The 26,521-nt window shown below is 42.9% G+C and overlaps 2 protein-coding genes across 2 annotated transcripts in view; one reads left to right on the top strand and one right to left on the bottom strand.

Moving 5' to 3' along the window:
- cmss1 (cms1 ribosomal small subunit homolog) overlaps nucleotides 1-26,521 on the top strand; it is a 29,867-nt gene that overhangs the window by 2,865 nt on the left and 481 nt on the right. The window contains exons 2-9 of the mRNA XM_084545029.1: nucleotides 24,768-24,892; nucleotides 25,126-25,197; nucleotides 25,301-25,439; nucleotides 25,538-25,597; nucleotides 25,685-25,787; nucleotides 25,877-25,937; nucleotides 26,026-26,113; nucleotides 26,193-26,281. Coding sequence (XP_084401155.1) covers nucleotides 24,768-24,892; nucleotides 25,126-25,197; nucleotides 25,301-25,439; nucleotides 25,538-25,597; nucleotides 25,685-25,787; nucleotides 25,877-25,937; nucleotides 26,026-26,113; nucleotides 26,193-26,281 — 737 coding nt within the window. The remainder of the gene's footprint in view (nucleotides 1-24,767; nucleotides 24,893-25,125; nucleotides 25,198-25,300; nucleotides 25,440-25,537; nucleotides 25,598-25,684; nucleotides 25,788-25,876; nucleotides 25,938-26,025; nucleotides 26,114-26,192; nucleotides 26,282-26,521) is intronic.
- Nucleotides 526-12,831, bottom strand: LOC311488712 (filamin A-interacting protein 1-like; the record flags this gene model as incomplete). The annotated part of the gene is made up of 4 exons (XM_084545563.1): nucleotides 526-3,548; nucleotides 10,805-10,983; nucleotides 12,408-12,578; nucleotides 12,739-12,831. The coding sequence occupies 4 exons, from the start codon at nucleotides 12,829-12,831 to the stop codon at nucleotides 995-997; spliced, it is 2,997 nt and encodes a 998-aa protein (XP_084401689.1). The 3' UTR covers nucleotides 526-994.

Genomic DNA, 26,521 nt, shown 5'->3' with positions numbered 1-26,521 from the left:
ATGTTTGGAGGTTATGCATTTTCTTTTGGAGGCTGAGACAATACACTCAATTTCTCCAAAATAAACTTTTCTTTTCTGTGTCTTTTCTGAGTCCAAGCATGCAGTGATGCACACTCATGTCCTTCGTTTGGAAATTATTTTATTTCCCAATATCTTTTGTAATTGCATCCTTGCCTTTTAATAGTCTGGATCGTTACCCTCATCTTGTAGTCCTTACAATGCAGTTTAAATGGTTAAAGTTAAATAACCATTATGACAAGAACATCATTAAAAAACGTTTTTGTTGGTGATACCCATACAGCTGACCGGTTTTGACGTTGGTACTTTCCTGTTCTTTTTACTGTTAGCGCACATTAAAATCTGCAGTTTTAACGACTTTTGCACAGTGTGTCCATGGATGTGTGAATTTGATGTAAGAGCATTTGATTTTACATCAGTTGTCAGGTTCAAATAAGTTATTCTCAAACGAGTGGGACTCTTACAAATTTCTACGTTCATAATTATTTACTGAAATTAGAAAATGTGTTTTGTGGTCCACTCACCATAAAACCTGAACAGCCCCATCACTTCTCTGGGTTTTAAGTTTTATTTTAATTAGACCATGCTCTGCAAAAATATAAACCTTTTCCTACCCCCGATAATTCATCAAACCAGGATTCAGTGTTAACTAACTTTCCTTATTCCAGCTATTTAGCATTTAAACAGCTCACCTCAAAAGAATACAAGATGAACGAATAAAAACAACACAAATGCTTTTAATGAACAGAAATAAAACAGAAATGAAACAGAAAATTATGAAAAGCACATCATACATTCGGTTGTGATGATGTTTTGCACAGACACATGTCAAACAGGTATTTAAAGACTGATAAATTCATCTAGAGACACATTACCTCGATCAAGTAGTAAGTGCGTCCAACTCTTGGTTCTTATCAGAATCAGAATCGTTTTTATTTGCCGTTTAGTCTGGAAATGTGACTGAGTATAATATCACCTAATCACAAAGGCCACTTACTGTAAAATTTGAGGAGTGTGATGCTCGAGAGTTAGCTGGCGATATAGTGATGCTACTTGTGATCTTTCCAACACCTTTTACGTGACAGCCATTTGCAACTACTTGAGTCCTTTGTTCATGTCTAAGATAGTACGGCCCAACGGGCTGTGGGGCGCCGTTGGTCACACCATTCAGAGACTGGATGTACGGGCTCCCCAGATGGATATGGATCTTATTGTCTTCTGTAGTGATTATACTGGGACTTGTGCTGGCGCTGTTGGACTTCTGATGTTGCCAGCTGTTCTGCCTCTCTGGAGTCTTGCAGAAGACGTCTTGGTTTGTGGCGTCTGTTGGTTCTGGGGAGCAGGTCCTGACTGTTACGATCTGAATGGGAGAGCTGGTGTGGTCAGGTGTGACAGAGCGTGATGAACTTGGACTTAAAACCCTAGGGATGGGTGTTCCGTTTGTTGGGGAGATGGTGCGGTCAGGGCTTGAAGAGGGACTCTTGGTATTTGGGGCAGACGGGCCGGAGTTCTGGATGATGGTAATTCTTTGCTTGGGCGACGCTCCACTCGTTGGGATAACTGCTGTGCTGGTGTAGGATGTGGTTGCGTCTCCGGTGGGGCTGCTAATCTCAAGTGTGGCTGTGTTGAGTATATGATGTGGCGTTACTTTGATGTGCAAGGGCTGCCCTGGAGGGTGTGTCAACATCATCACATCCCCGTTTACGGTTTGATGCATATCAACTCCTGAGTGGCTGCTGTACTGGCTTATGTTGTTATTTGCACTGTTCAAGCTGTTGACGAGAGAGCTTCTTCTATTTATGACTTCAGGGTTGTGGTTCAGGTCCTTGTCTCCATCTTCATCTCGTCTCTCACTACTGTGCCCGCTGTAGTCGAGTACCGCGCTCTCTGCAGGTTCAGTTTGAACCTCTTTGGTGGTCTGAAGATAGTTTGAAAAATGTTTGTTGGCACCGCTTGTCAGGTTCTTGATTTGTCTGTACCTGTCTAGCTCACTGGTCAGTTCCTTTATCTCCCTGGCCAGCTCTTTGTTCTTGGCTTCTTGCTGGGTCATGTTTCTCTGCAGTGTGGACTGATCCGACTGGACCCTGCAGATAGATTCCTCTGTCCCCATCAGCTTCTGGAGTTTTTCCTTCAGGGTCTCCACTTCTCTGGTTAAGAGTCTGGACTTAACCTGTTCCTTCTGAAGACGACAAAGGAGAAGGTGCTCCTGGTTGACCTCTTGCTTCTCTGCCTGCTCGTACTTGGAAAGCTCCCGCTTTGCCACCTCTAGCTCCTCCGATAGAACTCGGGACCTCCTCTGCTCGTCCTTGAACCTCCTTTCCAGGGACTCGAAGTCCTCTTCCACTTTCATCAGTTCTCCCTCCAGCGCCTCCTTGTCCTGGAGTCTTTTTCGCAGTTTATCTAGCTCCTGCGTCAGTTCTTTAACTTTGTTGTCCTCTGTTTGGAAGGGGTGGGCAGTTTTATTTGGAACAGAGTTGCATGTGTACTTCTCCTCTTTTTCTTTCCTGTTTTCCAAGACCTGTAACTTTTTCTTCATTATTGTTATTTTACTGTGTAGCTCTCTGTTCCTCCCCTCTTCTGCTTTCAGTCTGTCCTTAAGTTCATCCTTTTCCCTCGCTATGTCCTTAATCTGCTCCTCTAAATCTGCCTTTGACCTTAGTGTCTGCTGCCTCTCCTCTCTCAGTATCTCTGTCATTGTTGCCAAATTATCCTGCTCACTCCTTTTGCTCTCCTTCCTATTGAGTTTTTCCTCTGCCTGCCGGAGCTTCTCGCCCATGCTCTTTCTGTCGTCCACCAAAGCTACAGTCAGTGACCTGAGCTTTCCCAGGTCCTGTCTGATCACCATTTCGCTCTTTTCCAGTCGACTTTCAGCAGCCTCCAGCTCTCTCACCCTAACTCTTAGCGTGTCAAGCTCCCCAGACAGCATCCTGCTAACCTCTTTTTCTCGCTCCAAACTACCCTTCAGAATACTGCAATCCTGTTTGCTTTTGCCTAGAGCCTCCTCTATCCTGTCCAATTCACTGATTCTACAGTTGAGTTTGTCCACCTCAACCTTAAGGCTACGGCAGTGGCTAGTCTCCTTAGCCAGTCTGCGGTCAAGGTCTCGACACTGGTCTGCCATGCGTATCAGCTCCTCATCCTTCCCTTCCATTTCCACCACCCTTCTCCTCAGTACTTCCACCTCTGACAGCAGGCTCGGGGCAGTCATGATATTCTGGCTTTGGTGGAAGATGGAAACTTGACTGTGCTGCTCCACCCCGAGATGGAGGGATTTGAGCCCCTGCTCCACCCTTGCACTGGGCTTCTGAGCCCAGACCTCCTGCTGGATATGGTCAGTGATGGCAGTCAGTTCTTTGATACGAAGCCTCTGCTCCTCCAGAAGATTGCTCAAACACTGCTGCTCTTTTACAACGAGCGCCGCAAAGGCCTTCAGCTCGGACAGCTCCCCTTTCAGGATTGATGCTTCCCTTTCATTTTTTGCCTCCTTTATTTCGTGATATTCTCTCTCTTTGATAAGCAGGAGCTTGAGTCTGTGCAGAAAAAGACAAAAACACTTGTGTCAAACAGAGGCGATTGTATACTCGCTCTCATTTCAGATCCAAGTATATGTTTTGTGTTGATACTTAAACTTCTTGAACACAAATAATTTCTCAAGTTGTGTATTTCTTGTATAAACATTAAACTGAATTTGAATAACAGCCCACTCAGACTTATACAAAAGCTAGCATTACCCTTTTTTTTTTTTTTTCTTGTACACACTACATGTGTGTGAATGTAAAACACAAGATGCAAATATGTCCATATATTTCTTTGTTGTTGTGTGTCTCTCTCCAGACAGCAAACATGCTGTAGGATGTCTTGACTAACAGCAGATGGTCCCTTGGCAGGGAGCGTTTGTTAATTAAGGAGTTGTTCTACCCTTGAATACCCACAACACTGCACCCAATCACCCTCCTTCTGTGCACCTTCAGTGCTACCCGATTTCCAGCTATGAGAGGCAGGAATTCCCCCCACTCCCCCCGTTCTTAAAGTAATTACACACAGGCTACTTTTACCGAGTGTTCCCTCAGATGCATGCCGCCAACGTACAAAATTTAATTCATACTTTGTGTCATATCATTTTTTTGCATGATGCAAACTCTTCAAACTGATCTCTCATCAAGGCATTTTTACTATTTGAACTTGCTATTAGTTTCAAGGGAGTTGGTTTCCACAGTGTAGATATTAACTTTCACGTTTTATACTTTAGATTTTATTTAGTTGTTTTATTTAATGTTCAATGAATAGCCAGTGGGAAGTTGCTGTTGATATGTCAATAAGATCTGTGAGAAGATCATTTGTGAGTAGAGCATTTGAACTTTCTCTTACGGCTTTAATGTGTGTGTGTGGGTGGATTAAATTAGCAAAATGTTAATGGAGTGGGTGGTGGGTGGAAATTAAAGGAAAATATTTCAGTTTAACTTGTATTATTAGACTTTTCCGCTAAACCTCAAATTCTTATGTGTTTTTATTTTTAATTTTATGCAATGTCTTGTGAAAGCACAGTATTGCACAACCCAAAAGCTTAAAGTTTAGATGCAATCAGTCTTCAGAGTAAAGGTTCAGTGCGAGACCTGGTTTTCTACTTTTAAATCCAGTACTTTTTGAATTCCTCTTTTGGTTATTTGACGTTTGCTTAGCAGTAGAAAATATATATCTCAATCTAGTCCTGTAGAATTGACCTTGCCCACATCAGCTCATCTTGCAGTAAAAAGCTTTTAAGAGACAAATGCATTCCTCCGTGTCTCCGCTCTTTAACAGTGTTTTGGTCCTACCTGTGCAGTTCAGCTGACCCGTGTCCTTTCTTTAAAAAATCCTCAGAGAATAAGTTGTCTCTACTCCTTCACCTCTCCCTTTCCCGGAGACCCCAGTGATGTGGACATTCCATCAGGAAAACCAAACATTATGAGAAGTGCTCTGCACACCGAGTCTCACTCTCAGTCAGTGGCGCCCATTACATCATCAGCAAGTCCTTATATGGGACTGTACAGGCTCTACTGCCATGTGTGTGTGTGTCGGCTCATGTGTGTGTTTTCTGGAGTTCAGCCCATTGCAGATGAGGTCATTGTGTAGCCATGCCAAAGAGGCTAATGGGAAGGACAGAAATGTGTGTGTGTGTGTGTGTGTTTTTGTGTGCGTGCGAAGAAAACTCAATCTTTAATCACAATTCAAACTCCAAAGGGTGACTCTTCCAGTTTGCAGGATTAGTTTTAAGCAAACATGTTAACCATGGTACATAAGTGACTTGGAATGTCTCAGGAACTGCAGCTCTGCAGCTCTCCTACAAAGCGTGCATGCTGTCGTATATGCTGCGTGTGCATGCGGAGCCCCCATATGTTTTAAGAAGAGAGACATGTTTTGTGAGTTGTAGCTGCTTTGCCTGGGGCCTGATAACCTGACTGGGAGATGACATCATCAGTTCATCGGCTCTCAATTACATCCATATGCCTCTCTCTCTCCTCCCTACACCATTTCTACATCTCTCTCTTTGTCGTTCATTCCCTCGCCCTGCCTTTTTTTAATTTTAGTTTATGAAATTGCATATTTTCTTTTGCCATTTCTCATGCTGTCATCCGTGGCTTCTATTGCCATGTGTTGTTTGGTGGTGTTGACTGGAGTCGGGAATGAGGGGTTATACTCTCATTATTCTCGCTGCTAGCTGGTCTGGTCTGTCACAACAAGAATGACAAAAATCGCGACCGAAGCCCTGATGTTTTAGCTTGTCAGATGATCGTTCTAAAAATGCTGCAGGAGACGCACGGAGCCGAACGTATAAATATAGGTCTGGTCATGTTCCCCTCTGGGAGCACTTATTCGCACTATGGCTCCTAGTTCCAGCTTTCACAGGGAAATAAACCTCTAGTGGTATTTCTTTCTGTCAAGCAAACCCATGTAGGCCCCAAATAAAAGAAAACTATTCCCCCAGTGTCATGCTGCCATCACACAAGAATTTGCAAAACAGCCAAAAAGGTGCAATTAAACTTCACTTTTTAGACGGTTATTTTCACAAGCCTTTTCTCACCACGCGTAAATATCCAGACAGTTTGTTCATATTCATGATATGCAGTGAAGGATTGCGCAACAGTGCCAAACATGTGTGCAGCAGAGGAGACTAATGCTAATTGCTGTGCTGTGTCCTATGCTAAAAGAAAGGCTCGCCCGCTAAAAATCCTTCAGATGCACTTCGGAGACAGTAACAGGGAGTCGAGCACACGGTTTAAAAATGTGCAAACAATGTTTATGCAGCGTTTGAAAGTTTCTGTCAGCTCCGTCTTCAGCAGCTCCAGTCTAACGCTACACATTTTATGGCGGCACCATTTTGGTGTACAGCAAAATCAGTCATCCTTGATGAATAGTCGCTTACAGTGCCAGCTAGTGATGTAGAGTCTGTGTTCTGAGCCTGGTTGGCATTCACTTTAATCCCTTAATTGATACGGGACAACTCTGGGTGCAGGTTTCAAAGCCAGTGATTGCTGTTGTTGATAACATTTCATCTGTAGTTGTTTTTGGTATGAAACGGGGGTTTCTAATGTTGGCGCTGCCATTGTTGGGGAAGATTATGTCGTGTTGAAATTGTGTGAGAGCATTGCTAATGCATTATCCTGAGAGGCCTGTCTAATATCACTAGTTTACCCACATTAAAATAAAGTGTAGTCTTTGTGAATGCAGGGTTAATGCAGGTCTGTTGTATTAGACTTATTGGTTTTGGTGAAGTGGACTCAATGACACAAGAACAAAGTCTGTACTTTGCCGCCTACAACCATCTCGAAGTCTGAGTAAACAACTTTAAACTTGATTGGGTGACTCATTAGTGGATATTTTAAATTGCCCAGTCAGTGTCAAGGGATAAATAATGTAACACAAATAGCAATTTATTTCTAAAATGTTCATTGCAAACTTATCTTTAACTCTAAGTAATGTTTCCCATGCTGAAGATAAAGAGAGGCTGTTTAAATACTACTGAAGACTTCCTGCCACTGCGGCCCCTCTCTTAATGGATGTATACAAAGCATTACACTTGGAAACTCATTATCATCTACATTCCCTAGTAGCTGGCAGATCAGAGGAGGGTGTGGTTAATGAAACGACTTTTTCTCCTGACCATTTGGTTCTTTTGCAAGGAAAAGCTCGAGAGGTGTGTGTGTGTGTGTGTTACTTGAGATGCTTCTCTTGTTGTGGAATGTGTGAGAGAAAGCCTCCTCATTCCTTCCAATTTTTGTCCACTGACCAACTCCGAAACCAGAGTGTCAAGTAAATTCAAAAAACACCCTCAAACCCTGTTCTAAGCAATGCTAGAGAGGCTCAGAGAAATGGCACATGGAAGGAGCAGAACTAAAAGCAGCTGAGCAGGTAATTTAGACTTCCGTCTCTTCATTTATCAACATGTTTCATATATTTGAAGGTATGACTAAACTGATCTAATTTTCCTCAGTATACCTAATAAATTGGCCCAACAGCTTGCAATCAGAGATTCAGTTCTGCTCCAAACTGATGCACTGCCAGACCCCTGTGCTGATTTATGGACATCTCCTGACACATTATTGGCCGAGCAGGCAGATGGTGGATGCGTTTGAGTGGTAGGAATGGACAGAACAGCTGTGTGTTTCCGCTAGGGCACAGCCAAGTCTACCGTGTCCCTTTTCTTTGAACACAGTCGAGAAGATGTTTCCTCCACCGTGTTTAACCGGGTTGTTGATTGCTAACCATGCTGCTGCTGAGTCTCTATAGACGACAGCGTCAGTGTGTATGACTCTTGGTCGATCTACAGCTGTGATGCAGACAGAAATCTCTCAAAACCTACTTGATACATACACCAATCAGCCACAACATTAACACCACCTTCCTAATATTGTGTAGGTCTCCCTTGTGCTTCCAAAACAGGTGTGACTCACCAGAGAATGGACATGGGCCTTCTGAGGGTGTCCTGTGGCGTCTTGTAACAGAATGTTGTTAGTGGGGGCCTTTGGGTGCTATGGGTTGAGGGGAGGGGCCTCTGTGGATCAGGCTTGTTCCAGTGCATCCCACAGACACTTGATCAGTTTGGGATCTAGTGAATTTGGAGGCCAGGTCAACACCTTGTGCTGTGTTTCCTGTTTTTTGAGTTGTTCCTAAACTGTTTTTGTCAGGCTGCATCCTGCTGGGGAAGGAGTGTCATTGCTTTGGGGTGGGGGTGTCTGGTCTGGTCTAGGTGGGTGCTACATGTCTAAGTAACATCCACATGAATGCCAGGTCCAAAGGTTTCCAAGCAGAACATTGTATTGTTACAGGATGGTCAATGTTATTTACTTCTCCTGTCAGTGATTTTAATGTTGTGGCTGATTGGTGTATAGCATGCAGTGTACGATCTGAAATGTCGCTTACTTTAGTTTGATCGCTGACCAGTGCAGTTCAGGCTCTTTTCAGATCATCTTTTCTAGATCATGTGCATTTCTTTCATACATCTGTAGCACTTACTGATGATGTAGTGATGAGAAAGCCACATCAGTTCAGGAAATGAAAACATGATTGATTCAAAAGTGCTTTGTGGGTGTTGTGTAAAGCCTGTGAAGGGTTTGTTGTTCGGAACCAGAGTGGACAGATGAGATCATGGACGTCTTTTGTGTGCTGAACATGTGTGTGTGGTTAATGCTGAGATACTGTCAGCCTTGTGACATACTGTAGGAAACACACACACACACACACACACAGGCTCAAAGCATGTTCAGACAGTTGAGGTTGGAACAACCAGACCAACCAGATTGGCATTGTGATGTGTAGATGTAATCATCCACTGACACGCAACGGGGATCATACTATAGCATAAAGTGATTATATGGCGTGACTGGAATTTACTGTATAATTTACAGCTAAAAACAGGTCATCTGCTCTGCACATGGCACCTGATGGAGCTTCTTTCTCAGGGAAATGAAAAAGGGAGAGCGGTGCAGATTTTAAGCCGGGCTGAGTGGCTCTTTTGGCTCAAAGCATGTGCTTTGAAAAGAAACAGAGAGGGAGATTGAAAGATAGTGGAAGAGGATTTGGAGTAGGAGTGGAAATACGTCCAGTTAAATATTTAGGCAACTGCAAAGCAAGAGGCAAGAGAGACAGGCTGGAGGAAGGAGAGCAAAGGGACGGGCACATCACAATGTGCCTTGTGTTTTATTTTTGTTTTGTTTTTTTACCCTGTGGTTAAATGCAAGCACTGACTCAGCTCAAACTTAAGAAGCCAGATTGTAGTTGGGAATGTAAAGAACGTGAAAACAAACTTGTGTGCTCGTCTTGTGCTGCGTACAACAAATATACTGGTAAACAATTAATCACTTAGCCAATGAAAATATAAGGAATTGTGAAATTCTCTAAAGCCTATGGTTGAGAATATCTTAAGAAAACACTGCAAAACTCTTAAAATTAAAAAAGATTTTGATGATGTAATGTTTGGGGTCTTTGCTTGAAAAATTATATTTAACATTTGTCTGAGCTGATGCAGATTCATTTTCTGTCAACTGATGAATCAATAATTAACCAAAGGAAAGATGAGGACAATAGCAAAATGGTGCACCTGTTGATGTCTTCCCCAGACCAAATCTAATATTCACAATTGCAAATTCTTTGCTCAGCTGACCGTTCACATTATGAATTAAAGCCTGACGTTTTAGATTATGTCTCTAAGCAGAATACATAAAGAGAGCAGGAGAGGAGATGAAAAAAAATAAATGTTATGTGCTCAGGAATGCCTGAGCCACACAGGGTTCACACCACACCACAGACATGCTGTCTACTCATGTATTAATCATCATTAGGCCAAGATGAACCACAGCGCCTTCATGTGTGCATGTTTAAGGTTTCCACATTGTATTTGAATAGACAGGATTCTAGTAAACTTAATCACTCTACTGGCATCGCTATTTTTGGTCTTTAATTGCATGTGTGCTTGTGGTGGATCAGTAAAGCGTTTTCAGTTTGGCACACACATGCAGACAACTAGTCTCCTTCCAAGGCTGCAAGCCCAGTGCGGGTCCAGTCTCTAGATTACAGAGTGCACTCTGGTGGTACATGAGCCGAGACAACCAGGGACTTCAACAAAGCGGCGCTGCCGTGTGTCTAAAATTGCATGGGAGAAAGAGTGGCGATCCTCATGTCAGACCTCGCTATACCCTTAGGCCACATCTAAATGTGCTCTCTGTTTGGGAAGGGAATCTTTCTACCCGCCAGCAAACCCTCGGTCCATTCGCTCAGTTTAGAAGAAGACTTCATCCTGTGATATGCGGTGTTGTTGAACTGGGCAGCAGAGTGCCAATTTAGACTGTACATGTAATTGCATGTGAGTGCATGTTCATGTGTTTACAAGGGAGAGTGAACAGAGCCAGGCAGGCCGCAAAGTCTAACCAAGTCCAGGATGTAATGGACTGTGTCTGAGTGGAGTAACTCTAAGTACCGTCTTGAGGTCACATACAATGTCTACTAGAGATGCAGCAGCCAACAGTGCCTTTGCTTTGCTCACTCACTGAGCCATGAAAAGCTTTACAGACCAACATAGACTGAAAGAATCCTGCACAAGTGTACATCACAGAGCTCAGGTCTGGCTTGTCCCAATGTGCTCAAATACTTAAATCCCTTATCCTCTCCCACGTTAGCTATAAGTCCTCATCTCTTTTACATCAGGAGGGATTAGCTACAACACAGGCTACCAATTTTGTGGGAACTACTAAATATCAATGTTGTCTTTTCTTAGGCATTCATTTGAACCTCTGAGAACTGTGGCACAAACCTCTCTCTGTCCTGCTGCAGTATAGTGCCAAGGCTGTTGCTCTTCTGGATAAAAGCCCTGTGGCTCTTCTCCTGCTCCTCTAGCCTGTGCAGGGCCTCACTGTGGGAGTGGGACACCTCCTGAAGGTGCTCCATCATCTGTTTAGAGGAACGCTTCTGGACTTCCAGCAAGTGACTGAGCTGAAGAGAAAATGTGGTTGCATGTCAGTAAATCTTGACTTGTTGCAGGTATGCACAAAATAAGAAAAGTGTGCATAGATTGTAAGGAAATGTGGCAAGTGAAACTCTTGTTATTGTAAAAGCTGGACACCAGTTGGGAATTTGAAGGACCATTTCACCCGTATTTCATAGACTGTGTATAAATATGGACGTGTCCCCACTTCCTTGCATTGGGCAACCTGACGTTATTTTCACTAGGATATGGGCGGCGCTATTTTGCAATTTTGGAGCCAGACTCTAGCCACTCATTCTTGTGTTTGTTTGTCTACCTCCACCAGCTACAAAGAAATGTTGGATTATAGCCTGTCATTTTTTATTTTTTTTCTCCAGCTCTCACAATCCTACGGGACCGCTTCACGGAGCGGTTGGCATGTCAACTTGTAGTGATTGTGGTGTCACACCCTTTTACTACAGCATGACAAACTAAAACAAAACTTATATGAAAAATAGACATTTGAACATACATCAGTATTTACGACGGAGTATTAGGGCCACATTGAGGGGGAAAAAAAATCACAAACTTCGAGAATAAAGTCGGAATTTACGAGAATAAAGTCGTAATTTCTGAACGTTAGCCAGACAGCATTACCGCGACTTCTTAAACAACATGTAACGAACGTTAACCTGTAGGTTAACTAAAACCTAGGTTTGCTCAGTGAGCAGAACAGTTTAATACAGGTTTAGCCGACAGCAACCTTACCTGCTCACCTTTTCTCGTCTCGACCTACTTCCGTTTTACTTAGACTTTTTTCTCGTAATATTATGACTTTATTCTCACAAATTCCGACTTTATTCTCATAAATTCCGACTTTATTCTCGAAGTTTATGATTTTTTTTTTCCTCAATGTGGCCCTAATACTCCGTCATAAGTATTAAATATATATATAATTTTTTTTATTTGTAATTTAAGGGTTTTAGTTTGGCCCAAGTCCCATCCACTAACATGGAGGGGGTGGAGCTTATGACCTGTACTGCAACCAGCCACCAGGGGGAGCTCTACTTGCTTTGGCTTCACTTTTGAGAAGCTGTTCCACTGTCCATCTTTATACAGTCTATGGTCTGTAGCCATCCATATAGTTTGGGCTTCATGTGATAAGCTTTTGAGATTCAAGAGTAAACAGATTTTTTGCTGCTGCATTAATAGAATAGAATTCGCTTTTAAAATCTGTTTTAGGAAATAAAACTTTTTCCTTCCATTTACAGATTTGTAATCCTTGCAGAAGGATGGATTAACTACATGCAACACCTGTAGTGCAAAATAACAAATTTGTGCAATGATGCAGTGGTAATAGATGCTCTTTTGTCAGACACTAATGCATTCATCTCATTAAATTTGATTATCCGCTCCATATGGTGTCTGGTTTCTTACTGCCGGCTCTTGGTACCTCAGCATTTGGTTTTTTGTACACATCCTGCAAGTGGTCCTGCTGGGCCCGGAGGGAGTCTCTCCGCAGGGCGCGAAGCACCATCTCACGTCCGCCGAAGCCGTAGTGAGTCCCCAGTAGACCCGAATCTGTCTTCTCTGATTTCAAAACCGCAATTACCTCATCTCTGGCCTGGTGTGAGAAACAATGCAGACAAACATTGGCACTAAATTACCTTATGACGGCTGCACTTACAATAACACTTTCATTTGTGCGTGTGACTTGACTTTCACACGAGCTAGACTCGAATACAGAATGAATGTGCATGCGAAGAGTGAGCGTATTATCCCACCTGTAGTTCACCCTCCAGAATACTGAGCAGAAACAGCAAGTCATCACAGGACAGGCGCTCCCTTGTGTGTCTGCCCTCCCGCCTCTCTCTCATCTCGCCTCTCATATTGTCCTTTATATCATCTCGACTCCTAGAAACCATTTTACTGCTTTTACCGAGGGGGTTGCGCGATTTAAAGTCCACCCAGGAGGAACCGGTGAACGAGAAATGATCGGAGGTGGCAGCTGAACATTGGGGACAAAGAGAAACACATGCTTCTGATCAAAGAGGTTAAACAAGGCAATGCATTGAGTCTTTACAGCACTAGTGTGTGTGTTTTGTTTTTTTGGGTGGCTTTCATAAGTGATGCAATTATATAAGCCTCTGTGGGCTAATCCAAAGTCAGAAGATGTCTTGTCATAACAGTTAGTGTTGCTGAAACGGATAGGCCTGCGCTTGGCATCACTCTCTGTGAGGCTTATGTCATCTCATAGTCTCACTCTTAACACATTTACAGCAACCACTGTTAGTGATGCGGACCAAAGGTTTCCAGAAAGTAGGACTGATTGATTATTGACCGCATGAGCTAGATAGAGTATGTGTGTGTGACATATGTGTGTTGATGAAGTAAATGACATGAGCTAAACATTGTTTTCCTGCCAACTTTCTCCGAGCTGATGTTCTCATCCCAGAGACAGAAAGCAAGCAGGTTTATATTAGTGAAAAATGATGTCATCTCTCTAGTCTACAGCTCTGCTTTTCAGTCCAAGCTCTCACCGTGGCCAAGAACGCCTCTTATTCCCTAGCTGTTGATCGAGTTTCAAAAGATAAGTAACCGAAGGGTCCTCGAACTTGGAGTGTTTTGAGAAAAAGCAATTAACCGAAATGTTTTAACTGTGCATGGATATTTATTTTTTCCAGCACAGCTGTTACTGAACAGGAAAACAGTGAGACTCCCTCCTTCTATTTTTCTCAGTAGCTCTTTCTCTTACACAAGCACACATGCACACAGGCGGGCAGGGCGGGATCTGCTTGTTGTCATCAAGGCCTGAGCGCAACCTTGAGTCTCTCTAAATAAGATGACCACTGGTACATAAGGGACAAACAATGTGCCAGATAAACAAACCAAACGGAAAGCAAACGAGTTCACTCTGTAGCCAGTAATATCCCTCAGATACTAAATCCTTGTGGGAGGGGAAGCTAACTTAAAGGATGGCGTCCACATAAGAGTATTTTTTCTCTTGGCCTCTGTGGAAAGAAAGAGAGTAACGTTCTCAAACGCCCTCCCTTCCTCTTGATACCCTCTCCGTATCAATCAGGAAGAGCGATGAAGCTGTCTTGGCTGTCTCTGCATTCCTTAACTTGTTTTCAGCTACAGGAAAGGACGATGGAAACTCTTAACACAACTGCTGAGGACGTGATTTAGGTGAGACTTACTCAGTCGGCATATTCACAAAACCGAGTGCTACAACATAAAGGGCTACAAAAACATCTTCTTTTGGTTCGGCATTGGTTGTCCAGAGGCCCAGATTTGAAGATAGAAGATAGGTGAGTTAGTGGACTAGCGAGAGACCTCATTAGTCAGCTGGAGTATGTTTAGCCCCGGGTCAAGATGCAGGAGGGTTGATGTGAGTTGTTGGGTTTGGCATGTATTTTCTGTGGTGGCCTAGGGTCTGTTTTCCTTGGACATGAGTGTTGATACATTTCTTTTCTCTTCCCGTCTGATGGTGCTTTCGGTGCGTGCAGTCATACAGTGACACGTGCTGCCGTTTCCTTGCCCATGGCCCTCAGTTGACTAATGGTGATGGGGTCTGAACACCTTACAAATCTCTCTTTCACAGACACAGGTGACATGAGTCAGACTGTGTTCTTTCTTCAGTGCACACAGTGTCTAGACAAGCACATGCTTCCTGACGTCTAAGCACACTCCCACACAATACCGGCCATGTGAAATTAACTCAAAACTTAAGTTCTGGCTCAAAGCCAGAGTCGGCCTTAACAATGGTTGCCAGGGCTGCCCCATGGAGGGCTGTCAGCTGGCAGGCGGCTTGGCAGCTTCACATGTGGCTGGCCGTCTCTGTTTATTTATCTGAACACCACCCTGGGCGGCGTGCCTGCGTCACTCCCGCCTTGCCCTTTCTACTCAAAAGGGCACTGGCTGCCCTCGGAATACACCGATCAGGCATAACATTAAAACCACTGACAGGTGAAGTGAATAACACTGAGCATCTTGTGACAATACAGTGTTCTGCTGGGAAATGTTTTGGACCTGGCATTCGTGTGGATGATACATAGACATGTAGCACCCACCTAGACCAGACCAGGCACCCCCATCCCATAGCAATGACACTCCTTGATGGCAGCAGAATGCAGCCTGACACAGGCACACACACAAAAATGGTTTAGGAACAACTCGAAAAACATGAAAAGCAGCACAAGGTGTTGACTTGGCCTCCAAATTCACTAGATTCCAAACTGATCAAGTATCTACGGGATGCGCTTGAACAAGCCTGATCCCCAGCGGCCTCTCCCCTCACCAAGGTAATTGGTGATTCTAAAATGGCCGTAGGTGTGCATGTGAGTGTGAATGGTTGTCTGTCTCTCTGTGTTAGCCCTGCGATAGACTGGCGACCTGTGCAGGGTGTACCCCGCCTCTAGCCCAATGACAGCTGGGATAGGCACCAGCAACCCTTCACAGGACAAGCGGTTACAGAAGATGAATGAATGAATGAATGCCTAATGAGCTGGCAAGTGAGTCTATGGCTGTTAATGAAACACTGAGTGGACATATGTGTACTTTTTTTTCATACATATATTCTGGTAATTTGGCAGAAATGTAACATGAGGCTTCCATGTCTGAATAATGTCACTGGTCAATTTTGTATAAAAGTTACAAATGTTATTTAGGTCAGACCTTGTAACATGTCTGCATCACTTTAAACACCGACAATGTCTGAATAAGAGCACAGACAGATCGGCATGTTTAAGATGGTTATGTATAAGTGGTCTTGCATTTACCTGGCGCTTTTCTTCTCAGATTACTCAAAGTGCTTTAACAGGAACAATGACACATCTACCCATTTGTTCACCCAAGCACACACATTCACACTCTGCTGCCTACTGAGCCACAGCCGGCCATAAATGTATGTAGGCCGTAGCCTGATGTGCGCCTCTTCAGCAATGAAACGACGCATCATAGCGACGCACACCACAAGAGCTGTGATTGGTCTGAAATGGTCATCCACTGTCCTTTTGCCTCCTACACACAATCTACTCAGACGTCTGATCTCTTTTGTGCGTTGCGGTGATTTCAGTAAAAATAACTATAGAAGCAAAGCCAGTGCTTCAAGTCGCTGAGGTGTTGTCACGCCGGAACTCTAATTGACGTGCTGGTCCTTGCGATGTATAAATCATAGTCTGAGACGAAATCTTGCATTGATATGTCTGTTTATTCTGTACCAAAACGTGGATCAGTATAACTTGAACAAATAATTACACACCAAACGCGCACTACAGTAATTGTCCAAGACTCCTGAGGCTTAATTCTGCTTCAGCGGGTGGAACACCTGACCTGGTAAGGATAGGTTCCTATTTATAGCCACACCCTTTCAATTACACCTTATACAAAATCCCGTCATATATGTGTTATGGCTCCTACAGTAACAACACAGTTTAACTTCAGCTCCAACGAGAGCTGCTCTGTTCCAATTTGCAGCAAATTGGTTTAAAATACACAAAGAAAGTCAACATAGCTGACCGGCGTATTAGCGTCGTAATTACACAACGATGCCAACACATCAGTGCACAAGTATAAATGCTTACACTGGCATTGCTTGCTACAGCATGGGCTCTGTGTAGATCCTTTGCAGGAGCTATTGTCCCAGACATCACATGACAGCACCAGAATGTTGAAATTCATCTTATGTCATATTGTAAATTTGATTTTAACCAGTCTCGCATACAAGGGAAAAAAAGATCTAATCCAAAGTCTGTTGTGTCGGCTCTCTGCCCTCTGGCCCTTTATGTGTGAGGAACCCTGACTCTTGTCAACAGTTTTACAGATGTCTCTTTTATAACGTTGCTGTGTTTGGCTCCAGGGGAGATTTTTGTTGCAATACAACCTGGCCCATGGCCCTTAGGTAATTTAATTTCGAGACTCCTGCTTCAGCTATTCATTCCCGCCCGGCAGCTTATTTCCACTTTATATCCACCTGTCATGGGAGGCTGGATCAGTGTGTGCCCTGGAGTCATCTTTGGCCTCCAGTTTCCAGGGTCAAGTTGGCACAGCACTCTGTAATTCACATTCTGTACGGCTGATGTAGGGTTTGGCTCGGAGCACAGCACTGCAGGCTCGGTTGCTAAGAGTGGCATAACAGAGAAATTACACTGTTCGCAAGCCAGCTAGCGAGAGCGGGAGATGTTGAACAGTCTATAAATTTACTTTGTCACCAGCAATGCCGCTGTTGTGCTTTATGATTATGAGTGTGGTTGGGCTGCATGTATTTCTAAAGGCTTTAAACACTGATGAGTTTAGCATAAGACGGAGAGCACTGGATGACGAGCACCTTCGCTGCAAGTATTATAATCACTCTCTCTAATGACTGTCTGTGCCTTATTTAAAGTGTTGGACTATTGAATGACTGTAAAGCTGATTTGAATTGATAGTGGGAAAGAGAAGTTGGGATTTACTCTGGTTAATCTATGTATCTCGTATGACATTTGATACCACAGGCCTAGTAATTGTTGACTCTTATTTACATGGGTTAATGGTCAGTCTTTCAGAGCTTCATTTATTGTGGTGTTGGTTTAGCAATAAAAACAATAAGGAATTAACTAAACCCTTGTGACTGCATGAGGTAATGTAGGACTGTGTAGATTGGAGTTTTACCGTCTTAAATAATGTTATTTTCTGTCAGTCTTTCCAAATAATTGTAGTATTCACTGGGCTATTTGTTTTCTATGGCGTAATCCTAGTGGGTGGTCTTTTCCTACATTTTAGTAAAAGGTCCGTAAATCAAATGGTTACCATAATGGTGGGAAAGCAGAACAACAGCCATTTGGCGGTCAGCAATGTCATGAAACTTGGTTTACATTCTTTTGCTGTGATGTAAGTTGTTTCCTCTAGGACTTATTTGTGGCAGAAGGTCGGTCACTGAATAATGACAGTGTGAAATTCTACTCTCTGTCGTTGATCGTACATACCTTTAACCCCCACGCTAGATCTGATAACGGATGCAAGGTCCCACTTGTGTTGAATTGTTGAATACACAATGAAACCTAAGACTGTTAAAGATATCCATATCCTACATACCACTGGGAATATAGAAGCTCTGTTTCTCTACACTTGAAGTTTATCCACCATTTATTGTGTACATGTTGCAGATATTTCTTCTCTGCCTTTAACACATCTGTTCCAACACACTTGCAGTAGTGGGCAGCCGCCACGTACAGCACCTTGGGAGCAGTTGTAGGAGTTAGCAGCTGTGCTCAAGAGCACTTCAGTCGTGGATGTTGAGGGGAAAGCGCTGCTTATTCACTCCACCCACATACATTTTCTTTGAGTCCAGTGATTGAAACCAATGACCCTACAGTCCTAAGCCCGCTTCTCTTAACTACTAGGCCACTACTGAGAATAGACGTTTCAGTCTGGATTTATATTTTTACATCACACTTTTATAAGTTGCCTCTCAGACCAGGACGGACTTAAACTCAAGCTTTCTGTGAGCACAGACATTTAATAGGCGCATCTGAAAACTGTGAAGCTCTGAACATACATCATTCTGCACAACAAAGTTCAAATATCCAAGAGAAGCACTGGCAATTTACCAAAACGCAATCATTAAGAGGAGCAAGTTTAAGCAATAGTTTAGCAGGTTAAGTACGTTTTTGCCAGCTACTGTACGCGTTACGTAAGTTTCAGTGTGCAGTCAAGGTGAGACAGTGATTTCCTTCTTTAGTTCTTATAAAAGCTTAAAAGCTTTGGGTTATTTACATACTCTTGTGTCTCTGATTAGCACCTCCTGTGGAGCATGTTCAGGCGCTCCTATCAGACTCTGCCAGCCGCAATTGGCCTCCCTCAAACACGTGCATGTTAGTGTTTCGAAGTAATTTTGAATGTTAAACTATTCAGATAAATAAACAAGGCAGAAAACGAAGGCTGTCAAAGAGACGGTACAATTTAACGTTTTGAGAGGTCTTCATTGGCCGTTTCTAGATTATAGACGATTTAGACACGTGTAAACGCTGTAAATGAGAGTTAGCTAAAACGTGGCTGTACACATGCGTATCCACCACACATCCAAAACACTGTGGACCAGGCTCTCTCAACATCAAACCTGGTTTCATGTAGCAGAGCTTAAAGGTCAACTAGAGCTGCCTTCATGCTGCTGAACACCTGGTCTTTGTGAAGGCAATAAATACCAGATTATGTGTGTAGCTGGCAGTGATAAAAACAAATTACATAAAGCTGATAGTTTTAGGTGAGCACTGAGCATTAATGATCATGACCAAGAGGTGGGTTAGTGTTCTCTGGAGTTTTGCAGCATATCCTGGTTTGTGTATCCAAACTATGGTTGCATGAGTCTTCAAAGCTTTATTGTGCATCTAGTACTCCTCCTGCTGGTGATACATTATCACTGCATTAAAGCGCGTCAAGGCTGCGAGACTTGAACCGCCCAGCCACTCCTTGATGGCAGCAGCCATCCCCAGCAGGATGCAGCCTGACACAGGCACACACACAAAAACGGTTTAGGAACAACTAAAAAAAAAAAAAAAAAAAAAACAGCACAAGGTGGCGACCAAATTCTCTAGATCCCATACTGATTAAGTATCTGTATTAGTATTGACAGAGGCCCATCCCCTCAACCCATAGGACTCAAAGACCCAAAGGAACAACATCCTGTAGCCAGACACCACAGGACACCCTCAGAAGGTCCATGTCCATTCTCTGATGAGTCACAACTGTTTTGGAGGCACAAGGGAGACCTACGCAATATTAGGCAGGTGGTCATAATGTTATGCCTGATTGGTGTAATGACAAAGAAATTAATTTCCTCATAAACCCTCCAAGAGCAAGCAATGCCAAACAACAGCTACAAGCTACCCATCCTTTGCCAAGCTTGTAAACTGATATTTACTTTTTTTTAAAACTCTTTATATCAAGTACTTTAACAACGAGTACCTGAATATAAAACTGAAATTTTAACGCAGTGGACTGAATGGGTCCGAACTGAATTTGTAACCAGAGGCTGCTGTTCTTTATCGGCTGCCTCCGTCGTTTCCACTGTTGCCTGCTTGTTAATTTTGAGCATGCAGCCTAAAGTCCACATTGATTTAACAATAACACGTGCTGAAATTGTGGCTTTACAGAGGAAGCTGCTGGCCCCCAAAACCAATAACTGCTGCACCCGCTCGCCCGCCCGCCCTCCTCCCCTCCGAACACCGAGCAATATGTCTTGAAATGATTTATTGATCGTTAAAACATGCGCCGAATTGATCCGATGGATGAAATTCTATTGTTCTTTCGTAGAAATGTCAACATTGCATCAGAAAGGTCGCTTGTTTCTTCGGGGATGGCTGCTCCTGTGTGTGATATAACATGATTGGGCTGCAGGAAGATGAAACGTCTTAACTGATTGGTCTTACCTCCATTGAGACTAATAGAAACGTCACTGAGCAATTCACGGCGACACAGTTTCATGCAGCTGTGTGGGAACGCCGCCAGTTGACTCAAGTGAGCACATCACCCCTTAAACGCTAATGACCAAATGTGGGTGCCATTTGTCTGCAACTGAAACAATCAACTGTTTCCTGGAACCAGTCGATTGATCCTCATTACATCCAGCCAGCGCCATTGACCATCCATTAAAACCAGTCACCTCTATTGATCGCCCATTAAAGATTCCCGGGCAGCCCTATTTCCGCGCATGCGATTCCTCTCTGCAACCATTGACTTTTATTGATCTATAGTTATCTGAGCTGTAACCTCATTGCCTTGCCCTGTATGGGTCTGAAAGCATACACTTCTCCTCCTCCTGGCTCCACCATCTGGAGCGACTGTAGAGTAGGGAAGATATTGACCTTCTCCTGCCTGAACATCTGCTCTTTTTTTTTTTTTTTTCAGGCAGTGCTTTAGGGCTTACTTTGATTTCCTCGCTGTCTTGCATTTAACTCATCTGCTATGCCTTGAACTGTCTCAACATCTTCGTCACAACCTTCCAATTTTGACATCGTTTGTTGGTTCTTGTCTTTGGTTCCTAGGTGAATTGCTAGAGAGCCTAACAGTAAAGATTCAGTGGTGGAATTAAATTTGTGCTGTGTGATGACGTTTATATTTTCTAATCTGCTAGTTTGGCATCAATCTGTGCATGCAATACTATGCAGGAAGTATTAATCTTGTTATTTTGACCATATAAAGACATATCAACACAAAATCAAGAAAAGCCTGAGCAGTCCCAGTTTACTTTTCTACTTTTTTAGGATCATTAGTGGCTCTAAAGAATGTATATCCTACTAAAACATTTACTAACAAGTGTTTTACACCTTATAACAAACACTTCCTACTCATGAGTTATGTACATCCTCCTCAGCTCAGCTTTGCTTGTTATTTAATGTTTGTGATCAGTCATTAATGTGTGACTTTCATCATGCACTTTAGAGTCTAAGTCAGATTTAATTAAGGCATTTGCAAATAGGATGACAGAAAGTAATTTTCAGCCTTCTACTTCTAATCTCTAAATGACCTTGTTGTAGCTGTAGAGTTATTTTATATATATGTGTGTGTGTGTGTTTCATAAAGTAAAGCATTTATGTTACAATAATGATAAACAGGATAATCTAACTGGTTAAGAATCACACCTGGATTATCAGATATAATAAAGCACACATAATTTCACTTTTTGGGAGACAAGCCAGAAATATTCTCTATAGTTGTGTTAATGAACAGCATGTACACCAAAGTTAGATGCATTTTCACTTGACAGGACTATAAACTATTATTATCACTGCCAAGAAGCAATCCAAGTCTTTAGGACGACTGGACGACTAACCTTTGCTGCTTTTACTTTTCACTGCACTTAGTACTTGCAGCTATTGCCTCGCATGTAAACCTATTTGACTTATTGTCTCCCCAGGTTTAATTAGTCCAGGTTTTAATCCTTATAATAGAGGTGAATTAAGACTTATTTGTAGTTGTCATTGCGTAAAAATAATTAAAAGTCATCCAGCTCGAATAATTCATTCCACTGAAAAGTCATAGCATCTATGATTAAATGTTAAGTTAGCATCGTGCTTCATGGAAATCATCTCTGATGCACCACACCGCTTTGTGGGTCCTTAAATTTCGACACAAAAATATGTTTCTTCCGTTGTACCGAGTTTAACAGCACACTCATAAATTATCCACAGAGCTCAATCTCTAAATAATACAAACCAAACAAATGCTAAATTAACCACTCACGGGCAGAAACGGCATCAAGTAATTATTTAACCAGTCAGTTTGTCTTTGTGTCACTGTCGAGATGAGAAATGTGTTTGAAGGGACAGAGTCGCTGCCGCCTCAGCGCTTTTTCCACTCGTCTCAAGGTTTGGTTAACTTCAGAGCCCCGCGGGCTTATTGTGGAGTAGTGCACGCCTCATTGAACACAGAACAGCAACGTCAGGTGATTGCGTTTCGTGTTATCAGCTGGGGCTCGTAAATTCTGCCTGTGGACGGTGCAGATCAGATTGAAACGGTGAAATAATTGCAGGATTAGTGTTTTTACAGTCTTAACAAATTGCCTTGCTGATTTGAACAAAATTAACCCATTCTGTACTAGTAGGAGACAATTGCTGCTATATGTTTAATAATTAAATGTAATATTTATCTGTTTTATACTCGGAATTGCTTCCACAATGACTTTAATGACAAGTAGTTCTGTATAGTGCATGTTTAAAGCCCATTGTGTCGTAAACTTAACAAACTCAAGGCCAGATCTTTACCAGTACCAAAAAAAACACTTACCTGCTGTAGGACAGGTCGACCACTCTACTCTCATTTATAAGCCTGGGCTTGGTTCCATGGTTATGGTCCATTTGTGTCCAACATCATGGCCCGAAGTCCTCCTCACCTCTATGATCAGCTTCCCTCTCCCCTCATCCTCTCTCCTTTTATCTAGAACTGTCCAGGATGAGTGTAAGAGAGGGACTGAGGAATGGTTGGCCTGGGCCATCAATAGTGGGGGTGGTCTTGCAGCAGAAGTAGTAGATGCCTGCACAGATGAATGTACCAAACAAGGACGAAGGTCTTGTGAACGGTGAAATGTAGAAGGGGTGTGGTAATGGAATGAAAGGACGAAAAAGACCCACGAGGGAGATCAGCATCCCCCATACATCCTTTGTATTGGATTTTCTTTTATACGGCTCTCAGCTGTTAATGGCTGCAAAAAAAAGAGGTGTAAAAAAAAAAAACAAAGAGAGGGAGGTTGTGATAATAGCCGCTGTATAAATTGATTTTGAGATGCACAATTAGAGGACATGGAAGAAAAAATTTGCGTCAGATGTTCTTGTGTGGCGTGCCTTTAGGGAGTGCTCTTGGCCTGGAGCAGCAACCCGCTGTGGCAGATCAGAGACGAGCTCAACAACGTTACACGAGCTCAGCAGTAGCCCGTGCAGCTTCGTACAGTTGCATTTTATTTAAGAGAGCAATATAGCTCGAAGGCATTTGGAGTTGCATAAGATTGCGAAGCTACATGAGAAATACATTCTGGTTTCTGTGGATGATTCGGAAAAAAAAAGCAGCAGTGAGGAGCGGTTAACGGCGAGGCTACTGTATACAGCAAATGAAATTACATTAAAACTTGTTGTAAATTATTGTTTAAGTCAGTGTTGCACAGGAATGCATGGTGCAACAGTTGTTCTCAGTTTGTCTTTGTGGAGACAATTTCAATCAATATTCTTTCAGTCTGAAATAAATATATTGATCAGATAAAATGAATGCATTTACATATCCCAAAAGATCAATCAGAATAAAACATCCTTTCCTTTCATCCATTAGCATCCTCAAAGTGGTTCTGGCAGAAATATAACAAAAGATGTGCCGTCGCAAACTTAATGTCTCCAAAAAACGCTGTCTCTTCGTCACGTCACCATACGTGGACAAACGTGCACAGAAAGAGTTTTTTTATTCCAAGAGACAGAAACGCTCATATGAAGAGTATGCATGGTTTATCAGGCGCTAATACCCGCGTGAACATCACCTCGCTCAGTGCCATTAAAAATTCCTTCTGATCGGACCAGTCTGCTCTGGTTGAGGTGGTTACATGAGACACTTTATATTCCAGTTGGGTTATTTTTCTGATTATTAGTGGAATATTACTCCTGACCACTGATTTAATTCTTCCTTTCTGTTAGTGGCTAATTATGTGACTTGTGATTTGACAGTAAGTACTTGTGTGAGACTCTATACAGATCAAGAATAAGCACATTTCTCTAAAAATCTCGTGAATGTCCAGTCGTCCAAGCCTGACATCACCGTGCTCCAACTTTGGCTTGTGAGGATTTTTAGCTTCGTCCAAAAAATAAAAATAAAAATGGCGATGTCTGCGTGTTTGTTCTTTGATTCTGAAGGACCTCTGGAAGTGGCTCAAAGTAAAAGCACCAGGAACACCCATGAATTCTTGAGTTCACCCTGGCATCTGTTTGAAAAGGGTCTAAGCATGACCTCGTAGCATGAGACGAGAGGAATGCACTGAGAAGTGGTAGCAACGGGGCAGGCTAAATATAACCAGATGGTTGGTTTTGACGTATGCGCATTGTAGTTTGCCTCAGGTGACGTTTGTGTATTTCTGACTAAAACGGAGAACACTCAGACTTGATGCGTAACCCAAACAGTCTGATAAATAATGAGCAGGTGCCAAATCATTGATGCAGAGGTCAAACTGAACAGGCATGCTGTTTGTAAGGAGCAAATTCACACAATCAGACTCCGTACTAAGCTGTGCACTGAATGTTCATGTACTCTAGTTTTTGCAGTTATTAATGAGGAAATCCTCCTTCTGTTTATTTTTCTCCAGGTGCATCTGAGGCAGAGGAGGAGGCGCAACAAGAGAAACAACCAACAGAAAAAACAAAGCCAGAGAAGAGGAAGAGGGAAACGGAGAAGACGGTTAAAGCCAAGAAGAAGACCAACAGGGAGCAGGTTGTTATGTCCTTTCTGTGTAAACTTGTCATGTGATGCTGTTAGACTGAGCGACGCAAAAAAGACGATAGTACAGTATACAAACTTTAAATAATTTAACCAGTTTATACTTTCCCCCCCTTATTCAGTATTAATTTCTTGAATTTACAATCTAAAATACATTCAAAACACAGGTTATTACTATCATATATAAATTTGCCTGAACTGTGTGATCTGCATGTACCGTTTCACAGAAAGAGACTGTAATTCCTCAGAGGAAAGAAACTGAAGAGGAAAAGGCGACTAAACCCAAAAAAAAGAGAAAGGTGAGATTGGCGCCACCTGCTGCTGCGAAGAGGGACGACAACTGTTCCATAGACTAATCGTGCAGTGGCAATCATGGTGCTATATGTCTGGTGATATTTTCAGAAGAAGAAAAAGACCATCACAGATGTCCTGGCCGCTTCCGAGCCGAAGCCAGGCTGTCCGGCTGACCTGCAGGATCTGGTCACGCAGTACTTCTCGGACAAACGCTCCGTGATCGAGCAGGAGGAGCTCAAATTGCAGAGTGAGTCGGGACAGGCGTCCTTTAACTTTCAAGTTCAGTCAATATCTGCTGATCTGTCGTCTCACCAAAGTCGCCGTGTGTCCCCTTGCATCTTCCAGACTCCTGTTTCCTGACGAGCAATGACTTGACGCACAGCCTCTCCTCTTATCTCAAACAGGGTGAGTGGAAAAATAAATAAATAAATTGCTGTTTATGTCAATGCACACAGCATTTCAGTTGCATTTCTTCTTTTTGTCTGTTATTAGTTTGTCCTAAGTGGGCAAAGATTCAGAAGCAGCACACAGAAAAGGGCTCTGTGGTGATGCTCATTGTCTGCAGCTCTGCCCTTCGAGCCATTGAGCTCATCAAGTAAGTAACAGACCAGTGATGTTTGCTGACTTTTTATATTCCAGTTTTCGAATTAGAATAACATGGATTTGTTCTGTTGTCGTTCCCAGGCAGCTGACAACTTTCAGGGGTGAAGCCAAACCCCTGAAACTCTTTGCAAAACATATTAAGGTAGTAGATTTGAGGGTTAATCATAGTGATGCATTCACCATGGTTTGAGCTTCACCGTGTGTGTGATTTATTTTTTGTCTGTGCGCAGATAGAGGAGCAGGTGAAGCTGCTGCAGAAAGGCGTCACACACATTGGAGTGGGGACACCGGGGAGGATCAGCGCTCTGATTGAGAACGGTGTGTGTGGATGTCGTACTCCTGCCGTTTTAAATTTAAAAGCCATTTGTTGTCTTCTGACTCTGATTTGGTTCCTCAGAGGGTTTGAGCCTGCAGTCGTTGCGGTACCTGGTTCTGGACTGGAACTGGAGGGACCAGAAGCTCAGGAGGATGGCGGACGTTCCTGAGGTAAACTACTGCCCCCTGCTGGGCTTAAACTTGGTATTCTATCAACTAGGACACAGTCGGCTCAATAATCTGAGATTAATGTTGATTTGTTTGTTTCCTGTTGTGTTTTGAAGGCAGGAAGTTTTTCTGTTCTTACCTTAAATCTCAGTTTAAGATAAAAATTGAAAATGTTCTCAAACAACAGCTTCTGAATTGGTGACAAAACAAGAAATGAGAAGCTGTCACCATATGCTTTAGGAA

Source organism: Chelon labrosus (assembly GCF_963514085.1).
Source record: "Chelon labrosus genome assembly, chromosome: 5".
Taxonomy (NCBI): Eukaryota; Metazoa; Chordata; class Actinopteri; order Mugiliformes; family Mugilidae; genus Chelon; species Chelon labrosus.
This window is presented reverse-complemented; position numbering and strand designations above follow the sequence as displayed.